At 37.2% G+C, this 11,168-nt stretch overlaps 1 protein-coding gene across 2 annotated transcripts; it reads left to right on the top strand.

The window, feature by feature from the left end:
• Positions 1–1,754: 1,754 nt before the first annotated feature.
• RBM24 (RNA binding motif protein 24) lies at positions 1,755–10,515 on the top strand. Of its 2 annotated transcripts, none has more exons than XM_063451694.1 (4): positions 1,755–1,934; positions 4,028–4,151; positions 4,615–4,669; positions 8,398–10,515. In XM_063451694.1, exons 2-4 carry the CDS (start codon positions 4,034–4,036, stop codon positions 8,735–8,737), a joined length of 513 nt encoding a protein of 170 aa, XP_063307764.1. In that variant the 5' UTR covers positions 1,755–1,934; positions 4,028–4,033; the 3' UTR covers positions 8,738–10,515. The 2 variants fall into 2 exon arrangements, with proteins under 2 accessions (XP_063307764.1, XP_063307762.1); XM_063451692.1 differs by having other exon boundaries at positions 1,759–2,160.
• The last annotated feature ends 653 nt before the right edge of the window (positions 10,516–11,168 follow it).

Here is an 11,168-nt window from a genome sequence, read left to right as displayed (position 1 = left end):
TATAAATAGAGGTAAGTAGAAGGAGGGCATATAATCATTATGATAAAAGGGGCACAAGGAAAGGAAAACTGAAACAAAAAACTATTCCACGGCAGTAGTGTTTTAAGGTTGGAAAATGTATTTTAAAAAATGATTAGAAATAATATGGTGTCATCCGGTAGCATTTGAATAGTAAAATGAATATGATTTTGTTTTTACTACTTTAACCCTTTGCTTGCAGGCAGTTTATTCTGCCAGTGGGCAAATATTTCCGTTTACAAAAGCAGGTGAATATATTTTGCTCATTTGCTATTTGCCAGGCTAGATCAGTGTGAATTTGGTGTATAATAAATATGCAAATCCTACATTATTATACAGGATTAGCATTTGAAAATTGCTGATTTTAAAGCAGACACTGTGTCGTGCAGAATTAGATGTGCACATTTGGGTGAAATGACTAAAGTTCAACTGGATTAAATATTAGTAAATGTAAGAAATACAAGTTAGGTTGCAATTCATAAGAAAGTCCCTGCTCAGATGATAGACAGACAACAGATAAAAATAATGGTAGACAGAACTTTAGACAGGTAGACAGAAAGTTAGGCATGTAATGTTAGGCAGGCAGACAGGCTGTTAAATAGGTAGATAGAATGTTAGACTGGAAGATAGAATGTTAGGCAGATAGATAGACTATTAGGTAGGTAGACAGAATGTTAGACAGGTATATAGAATATTATGTAGCTAGAGAGAATGATAAGCAGATAGAATATTAGGTAGGTAGACATAATGTTAGACAGGTATATAGAATATTATGTAGCTAGAGAGAATGATAAGCAGATAGAACATTAGGTAGGTAGACAGAATGTTAGACAGGTATATAGAATATTATGTAGCTAGAGAGAATGATAAGCAGATAGAATATTAGGTAGGTAGACAGAATGTTGGACAGGTATATAGAATATTATGTAGCTAGAGAGAATGATAAGCAGATAGAATATTAGGTAGGTAGACAGAATGTTAGGTTTACAGAATATTATTTAGATAGAGAGAAAGATAAGCAGATAGATAGACTATTGCGTAGGTAGACAGAATGTTAGACAGGTAGATATATTAGGTAGGTAGACAGAATATTAGACAGCTAGATATATTAGGTAGGTAGACAGAATATTAGGCAGCTAGATATATTAGGTAGGTAGACAGAATGTTATCCAGTTAGATAGAATATTAGGTAGGTACTGGTAGACAGTATGTTAGAGAGGAAAGCAACCTGTTAAGTATGTGGACTTTTCGGTAAGCAGGGTGTTTTCGTACTAAGAGTGTATGACTAACAAGGAGTAATAGTTTACTAATGTTTTACTGAAGTACTATCTGGGTTTCCCCTCCATTAGTGTGGCATGGTCCGGTAGTATGGGCCCATTTCACATGCCGATACGTGGGATGCCGTGTATAAAAAGCCCATGAAGTCCCAGCTCCCCTCCCGCCCAGTCAGTCAGTGGGGTGAGGTTAGCTCTAGTTTGGGAGGAGGGGGGGAGGAGTGTTAGGGCCTCACACAGAGAGCTCCAGCGGCCGCACCGTCTCCCCACACGCGCTGCGGGAAACCAGAGAGCGCACTGCCCGGGGGCGGAGGGGGTGTGGAGGAGGGGGGTCAGGTCTCCAGCTGTTCAGAGCAGCTGTTCGCCTGGGCGACTGGCAAGCAGGTACCACGGCAGCCAATCGCCTCATCCCGCCCCTTGAGAGGGCGGAGTCTCTGGCCACACTCTTAACGCAAAGACAAGAGGGAGCAGAGCAGTCAGCGGGCAGCATTGGACGGGTTACAGTCCATCCCACCATCCCAGCCGGCCATCTACCTCACAGCACCTCCACAGCCTCTCCTCCTCCCCCCGGCTGTCCTGATCCAGACCCAGCAGTGGGGCTCTCTGTATGTGTCTGCCCTACTCTCCGTGGGGGACTGCGAGGTGAGTGTGAGTGTGAGCGGTGCAGGAGCCTGGCCCGGGGTCACACCTCTCTGTGAACATGCACACCACCCAGAAGGACACCACCTACACCAAGATTTTCGTTGGGGGGTTGCCCTATCACACCACGGACTCCAGCCTCAGGAAGTACTTCGAGGTGTTTGGGGACATAGAGGAGGCTGTGGTGATCACCGACAGACAGACTGGCAAGTCCAGGGGCTATGGCTTTGTAAGTTCTTTTAAAATCTATATTCCTTGACCTATTCTGCTATGAGGTAGGAAGTGTTTTGGGAATGCAGCAGTAGTCTTACTCTTTATATAAACTAATTATGTTTACTAAGCCCATCTGTACTCACTAACCCTTTAGCAGCTAATGATCCTTCCCAGCGCTCCTTTATTTCACTTGTTCTTCCAGTGTGGGAGTTTATTTTAGAGATTCTCATTCTAGAACCAACAGACGCTACTCTGTAACTAGGAAGTGTCCGGAGTCTGTTAGGTTAACGCTTTGACCGCCGGAGCTGTCCTTTACTGCGTAGGGCTTACCTTGTTAAACTTATTGCATTTCTGAATGTCATATACAGTTGCCGATAAAAAGACCTGATCTCTACGGTTTCTATAAAGAAATGTAGGTTAAACTGCAAGTAGTTTGAGTTTGCGATTTAACATTACACTTACTGAAATCCTAGTAAGATACAGGCTGTTCTAACCTGTGTGATAACATACGGCTGTTTATTAAAAAATGTATTTGCATTAAAGCTAGACTTAGTGTTTCGAAATTGTAAAAATATTCCAAACGATACATATTGTAAGCAGGTTTGGGTTTTGTTTCACTTGGTAAAATAAAGTTTAAAAAAAAAAAAGGGGTGCCTCAAAGTAACTTTTGTAGGGAGTCAGCTGCGGGGTTGGCTAAAATAATATTGCTGAGGAAATCAATGGCTCATTTTTATGTAGGGTTTTTACGTTGCATATAGCAAGTAAGAGGCCGTGTAAGGGTTAAAATAAACTGCTACCTGTATGGGTACAGGGTTACGTGAGACCAACTGGTCTCTATACTAAATCAGGTATATGGCTTGATAAGGCTAGGGAGAAAGCAGGTGGATCAGTCCTGAGAACAGCCCCAGGTCTAACAGAAACTAGTCGTAGAATATGGAAAGCAGCCCAGCGTGAATCCCCCACCCCCTCACTTGCATATCCCAGGAGCTGCTTACAACAATAACAGGGAAACACCTGCCCCTCTGCATGCTCCTGGACCCAATCCATTACCTTAGACTCCTCCTGTCAGACCTAAAACACCTCAGTAGCCTTTCATTTGATAAGTACAAGTACAAGTTCAAATAATCTTCCTCAACTTTAAAACATTGATATAACCGTGCTATAGACTCGCTTTAAAATTTGTGTGCCTCTGCTTTATGTACAGTTTATTCTTCACCCCAATTTGAAAAAAATATATATTTTTACAACTCTCTGGTGTTATGTACTATAGTGTTTTTGGCTACCAGACAAAAAAAAAGTAATTCATGTATTCACAAATAAGGGTTTCCTTTTATCTTAATTCCAGAGCTCTCTGTATGTATGTATGTGTATGTGTGTGTGTGTGTGTGTGTGTGTATATGTATGTGTGTGTATATATATATATATATATATATATATATATATATATATATATATATATATATATATATATATATATATATATATATATATATATACACACACCCAATTTTTTTTTTTTTTTTTTTAATAATATAGTTACATCCATGGTTCATATCCCTATAAATGCAGCAACCTTGTCGTCTCATGTTTTCAGTGAGCGTTAAATCCTTTCATTTCATAAGGTTACACCATCTAAACATTGGCATAATAAAACCATTGTATATCTGAGCTATGGATTTAACAGTATTGCTTGCTAGTGTACACTGTTCCAGAAAGCAGCAATGTGTAACAGAGCTGCCAGGGCTCAGCTCATATGTGTGATTGTTCTCATGGAAAACCTTTTAAACTTAAGAAGTTTTGATATTGCTCGCTGTGTAGAACACAACATTTTAAACATTAAAAATTGTGCAAATATGGATTAATAATCTGTGTTTAATCTGCAGGTCACCATGGCTGATAGAAGTGCTGCTGAGAGGGCTTGCAAAGACCCAAATCCAATCATTGACGGCAGGAAAGCTAATGTGAATCTTGCATATCTGGGAGCAAAGCCACGAATAATGCAGCCAGGTACATAAGTTGCATGTGAACTCCTTCCCCAGCCCCCTCCCCCCCAACATAAGTGTTATACTAACTTTGTACGACTTCTATATACCATGTTGACTGAGACCATCACCCTTTAAAGTTATAATTCGGTGCAAGATTCCCTGTAATGGTGTATCTCCTGTGAATACAGCGTTGTCGTCATTTACATGATCTTCATAGCACTGTCTAATGTAAGACTGTCCATGGCTGTATTGCCACTTGTATAACACCAAATTGTTGCCGTTGGGCTTATAAAACCTGTCTCTGGTATAGCCTGTATACAGAAAAGCTATTAACAAAGCTGCTCAAGTAAAAGAGTACATAGAACTACTGCTTGGGCTTACAAGGACAGTGTGTTAGAATCGCAGATAAAAGATTAAACAAAGTATATAGCTAAACATCAGGGAACCAAAATAAATCCTTGCATATTCTTGTTTTTTTTTTGTAGGTTTTGCATTTGGAGTACAACAAATTCACCCAGCACTTATCCAAAGGCCTTTTGGGTAAGTATTTATGAACCCTATGCTCTCTACTCTTACCGCAAATATGTGATGTACAGCTGTCTGTGTAATCAATGTGCATGTCCTTGATATTTCTAATAGTATACTATGGAGGGGGAGGGGGGGGGTACACGTAAACAACTTGTCATTTGTCTAACTTTAGAAATGACTAATATATCATGCAGGTGATCTTGTTTCCAGGTCCAAGTGAACTTTTACTCTTTAAAAATTATGTATTATGGGTTTTTGTGTGCATTCCCTTCTGTGAAACACTGTCAACTGGCCCTACCAGTATCAACAGAGCCAGACCAACCAGACTTAACTAAATCCCAAAATCTAATCTTTATACAGTTCTTATGGTGGCTAGCCCCTTCAATCTTCCTTGGTACATTGTTAGTTGCCCCTTTTATTGGCACTGCATGATAAATGGCTAAGAATGGGGGAGGGCGGGGTGCGCAACACATCTTACAATAGCTCAGTATCTTCACATTACTTGATGTCCCTTGGAAGGACACTGTGGGGATCATGGTGTACCCCTACCATTTCTGGTGTGACTCAATGTTATCTATCTCTTTCTAATCTGACAGGGGTCGTTTACAGTTAAGATAACTGACAAGGATTTGATAAGATGAAGTAGTTCTGTTTGGAATTAATCTTACCAGTAGACTCAGAAAACAAGCTAAATGGTGATTAAAGATGCATGTATGTTCGGTTTTTATTTTGTTCTTTCTAGCTCCTAGACCTGTGTGCATTTTTTTTTTTTTTTTATTACAGTAATGAAGTGGTTTTCATAGCTAAACTGCGTGGTTTTATATTTTGTTGGTGACAAGCTGTAGTGACCCCTAATTGTGGCTTTGGGTGTTGGGAGGGAGCCTTGAGGTTTTTGTTTATTTTTTTGTTTGGTTTTCTTATTTATTTTTGAAAAAAGAATTGTGGGTTTATTTGAGGAGTGACTTTTGCCATGTGGATCTAAGGCCTATTTCTGGTTATTGCGTTTTGTGTTTTTTTTTTTTTTTTTTTATTTTTTTTTTTTTAATAGCGCTTGTGACTTTAACACGTTGTAGTGACTTGATACATTTTGGTGTGCCATTTTGTGTTGTCTCTTCAGCTTGCATGCTATTCACAATGGATTTCCATTTATTTTAATGAGCTCTTCAGGCTTTCTAACTACCCTTTTTCCCATCTCTTCATTGTGCTAAAGGTATTCTATCTCAAAGTGCAGTATTCTACTAAAAACTGCGATACTACCAATTTAGGGTACATTCCCAGTGGCTAATCTGTAAACTGCATACATATTTACTGTAAACCATGTGACATGGCGGTTTTCACTAGACAATAACGGTCGCAAAACCCAATGTCTAGATGTAAATATTTATCTGGAGAAATCTCTACCAAATTGATATTGAATCGAATAAAATATTTTCAATTTGAGGTGCTGCATTAGTATAAAAACTCTATAATTAGAACCATCTGTCTTCATTAGTGCTCTTATCTTACTGATGAACTAGCTGATTCATACATTTAGGTAGCTTACAAGAACACATTTGAATATGAATATATATACTTTTCTTCTTTTTTTCTTTTTTTTTTGTGTGTGTGGAGATTTTTAAGCCTGTTACTCACTGAAGTGTGAATTTCAAATTTTATTGTGGCCTAAAAATTAATTAGGGTTTCTGATTAGTTTTCACATTGGTGGAAAAACACTGTCTGATCTATTTTGTGTGCACATATGGTTAATAGTCTCATCACAGACCATCTCTCATGGCCTTATGTTTTTAGACTGCAACAAAACTTACACAAATAGTAACTTGTGTTATTTTAAACTTTTGGAATCTAGAAGTAAAATCCAAACTTGTTCCAAGAGGTAAATTACTTGTGATGGGGCTTTTTAATTTTATAGTTCTAATGACCTCATGTACCCTGGAAATGCTGTGTGTGTGTGTGTGTGTGTGTGTGTGTGTGTGTGTTCCTATGGCTCTTGTTTTTGTTGTGTATAGCAAATTTAGTAGATCTGTTAAAATACTAAAACAGTTTTAAGGTTTGCATGCTTTATTTTTTTTTTATTTTTTTGTAGGAGAGAAAAAAATATATATATATATAGTTGTATGTGGACACAGTTTATCTTGGTTACATATTTGCCCTTCATGATGGATCATGGTTCCCTTTAACCATATAAAGACATTCAGCACTCTTGGTGCCTTCTCATGTGTCAGGTCAAAAATAGTCCAAATGCATCTCAACCTGTCAATCACTTTGAGTGCAACTGGAGTTTGGAGGAGTCTGCGGTATCCAGAGTATATGGCTTGCTCCTTAAAGGGTGACCTTGTAATCAGCCCCTTTGGCTTGGAGTGGCTTACTGGCTGCAAGTTTATTTATTTTTTAGTTCTTTTTTTTTTTTTCATTTCAACACATAGGTTTAACATGATAGGCATGACAGTTTGTGCACATATCTTTCATCTGAGTGTGTGTGACTTTTGGTGTGTTGCCCCCCACACACAGCAGTTTACAATATAGGCAATGAAAACCGGAACAATGCTTAATATAGGCATAAATGAACTTATTAAGCTTATTTTTATTTTATTTTTTTTGTATTTCATAAATCAAAGTTTATACATGGCGTAAAACTAATGACCCAGACAATTTGTGTGAATGATTTCATGACATACATGTATTTTCATCCTGCCATCTCAAATATCGTGAGGACTCTGTATAAACAATTTAATCAGTGAGGAGCTATTGCATGTATTAATAAATCTAGAAATCCTTGGCCAGAAACCTGATTTATCCAATTCAGATGGATACATCTTGGAGAGAGACAGAGATATAATATATATATTTTTTTTCTTTCTTTTTCTTGGTTCTAGGAAGGGTGTCATACAAATGAGCCCAATCCTATGTTTAATGGCTCTATTGTCTATGCAATGAACTACATAGGTATCTTTGTCTAACTCTAGGTCTTTTTAAAACGCCCTCAAATACTTTTACATGTTTGGCTGAGAAGCAAACCTGCTGAGTCGAAACTGGAAGTTTAGTTGACTGGTATTTAAAACCATTTGATATAAGTTTTCATTTACATTTTATTTTTTTCATCCTTGTAACCGTGTGATGCACACTTTATTTTTTTTTTTTATTTTTTAGTCCTAATGCTATGGTGTGGCATAGCATCTGTAAAGCTTCAACACTACAGCCTCATAAGTGTTTTGCACTGTTTTTGAATGTGTGACTCTGCTGTGCCTTCCACCACTTTATAAGTTTTGCCGCCTGCATTTGTAGTTTTATTTTAAGGGTGACTAAAGTTGCAGAGATTAATGTGTGCCGAGTCTGTGGAGTAATTCTTGTAGGGGTTGCCATGATATTCAAGAAAATTATGATGCCTATATAATTTATCACCTTTTTAATACATGGAATCCAATGGGGTTAGTGGGTCAGGTTATCACACTGCACTTAACTATTCTTTAATAAACTAGGCAGATGTTGACAACCATCTTCTAATATAAAATGAACTAAACCTTTTGGAAAATCCTATCTTCCGTATAAGCATGAATAATCTGCAAATAATTCATATGCAGGTTACTTTTCATAGTTTAGTATTTTATATATATTTTTATTAGTTCTTCCGTAGTCTTGATATTGTGGCAACCCTATACACATAATAAATTGGGTTAACTGTTTGAAGTTTATTTGTTCATATGTCTTACTCCTTGTTTTTCTGTTTTCTTTCCTTCCTACAGAATTCCTGCACATTACGTTTATCCACATGCGTTTGTGCAGCCGGGAGTTATGATTCCACATGTCCAGCCAGCAGCTGCCGCTGCCTCTACAAGTCCGTACATTGATTACACCGGAGCCGCCTACGCACAGTACTCTGCCGCTGCGGCCGCTGCTGCAGCTGCCTATGATCAATACCCATACGCTGCCTCCCCAGCTGCAACCGGATATGTTACCACTGCAGGTTATGGCTATGCAGTTCAGCAGCCACTTGCCTCTGCAGCACCTGGAACTGCTGCTGCAGCAGCTGCGGCCTTTGGCCAATACCAGCCACAGCAGCTGCAGGCTGACCGCATGCAGTAATGCTTAAACTATGAAGTTATCAATTTATTTTATTTTTTTCCTTCGTGTTTTCAGCCTTCCAGTTTCAATACACGAGACAATACCGAATTAGGCTAAATGGTGTGAAGGAAAAAAACAAGCTATGCTTTCAAAGAGGGGAAAAAAAAAAAAAAACTTTTATTCCAGCTTCTCTATGTAGTACACATCAGAGTAATATTAGAAGGGTGTTTCAGGCATATATCAAGAAGAAACTAATATGGTGTGTGTTACTGAAACAGTCAGACTTGATATCTATACAGACATTTCTATATCAGGGAAAGAAACTGCCTTTTTGCTAAGCTGGGAGGGGGTACACACTTCTTTTTTTCATTGCTATATTTTACGATGTTTAAACCAGGGATATTGGTTAGCAATATGTAGCCCATATGAAGTAATCTTTAAGGCAGATTGTCATGTCTCCTTATTATGACTAAATGAATCTTATGTTGGTGAGAAACAAGGTAACACTGACCTATTGGAGGCACATAGCCCACTGGTCACATGATGGACAGGCGGCACCAAAGTGGTTTTTTTTGTTTTGTTTTTTCCTCATCTGTCCTCTAGATGAGTGGAACTGTGGAGCAAGTGATGTGGAATTAACGGGTGCAACAGCTGTACAGACAATCAATAACACAGACCGTTCTGGAAAGAACACATCACTTGTGCTTACTTGATGAGCTTGTCACATTGTAATCCCTTTCCCCATCCTGTTTCGCTTTTGGGAAACTTTAATTGCTGGTGTCAGCTATTCTGATTCTGAAATAGGATCAGCCCCTTACTACAACAGCCTTCTATTTTATTATACCTATTCATAGCTTGTGAATAACCAGGGGAAAGATACATGCTATGGTTAACCCTTTAAGAACTGTTAGCCAATACCTATGAACACATGTCCCTAATTTGGGCATTAAAGGAGAACTTTTGTATTAGTTTCCCCAAAACTTGAATTTTCCTCTCCTTTTCTTTTCTTTCCTTTTTCTATTTTCCTTTCAAAGTATTTAAATAGAAGAATCGATTAATTATGCAGTACATGAATTTGAGTTGCAGTTCTTCAAGGGTTAACTGGTCTTTACTGTGCCTTAACTGTAATGTTACTGAAAAGAAATGTATTTATTTATTTTGAAAGTTTTACTACAGTGTGCTCTGAAGAAGGGAACTTTAGATGCAACACACTATGTATTCATCTCATGTTATAAATTATTTAAGTAAGTTTAGATGTAGTAAATTAAATAGCAACCTATTGAACTAAAATATTGACTTGGATTTATTTAAATTCTGTATGTGCACTGTATATCCCTACCTTAACACTTAGGATTTTACATGAGCAGCACATTTATGCCATGGTGTTTTTTCTAATGACCTCTTAAAGCAGTATACTATACATTTCATTTGTATGTAGAGTAATAATTTTTTTTCTTTTTATTAGAGAAGTGCTGCTTTATACAAATACAATGACTTGTAAAACTGCAATACTTGGCAATTTTTATTCTTGACTTAAAAGTTGAATATTTTACACTGTAATGGCTTTTTATACTTGAACAATTTCATACAAGGGAAGAAAATACAGCATTTTTATGGACATTTGTCTAAATGTCACTGGATTTATTTTTAAGTATTCTAAATACTAGCCAGTGTTATGTAACGGTAGACAAGGATTTCCATGCATATTATTTATTCATTATATATTGCTTTATAGCAGTTAAGATCTATTCATTTCACTTGTATTAAAATGTAATAAAATATCCATTGGTTGCATTGTATTTTGTTGATTTTTATTACAGATCTAAATGTTGAAAGTTTAATTATGTGCTTTGAAAGGCTCAGAGGTTATCTTCTAGAGTCTAGACTATGGACTAATTTTCCTTGATTGGTAACCTTTGGATACCCTTCCACCCAGTTTGTTTAATTTTGCAAACTTGCTCTTTGATGCCATTGGGATAATCAAAGATAGAATTGAAAGTGAAATTTAAATTCTAAGGCAAAACGGCTGGCCTGGAAGCATCGCTGAAAATCTTTCCAGTTTTAACATTTTGGTCTTAATTTGGAAATTCATTTTTTTTTTTTTTTTAATTCTTTATTTTGATGTGCAATAAAAGATATAACATACAGGCTTGCGAAGCCACGACAGCTTCAACAGGCTTAATGTAGTCAAACATTTGTATACAGTGCCATGACATGAGACGATTGCACTTTTTTATGAATTAAAGAAACAAGCTTAAAACACATTTTAAACAAGATTATAGCAAATACTTATGTTCATTGCCAATTTTTTACATCATGAGAATAACAGGTTAATGATTCCTCTATCGTTTATAATAAAGAGGCTAGGCTATACATGTAAACTACAAAATGTGGTCATGCTAAGGGTTAGAGGTATATGAATATACGTTCTTCAGAAGGATAAACATATGTG

This window comes from Pelobates fuscus, chromosome 4 (genome assembly GCF_036172605.1).
Source record: "Pelobates fuscus isolate aPelFus1 chromosome 4, aPelFus1.pri, whole genome shotgun sequence".
In the NCBI taxonomy this organism is placed as follows: domain Eukaryota; kingdom Metazoa; phylum Chordata; class Amphibia; order Anura; family Pelobatidae; genus Pelobates; species Pelobates fuscus.
This window is presented reverse-complemented; position numbering and strand designations above follow the sequence as displayed.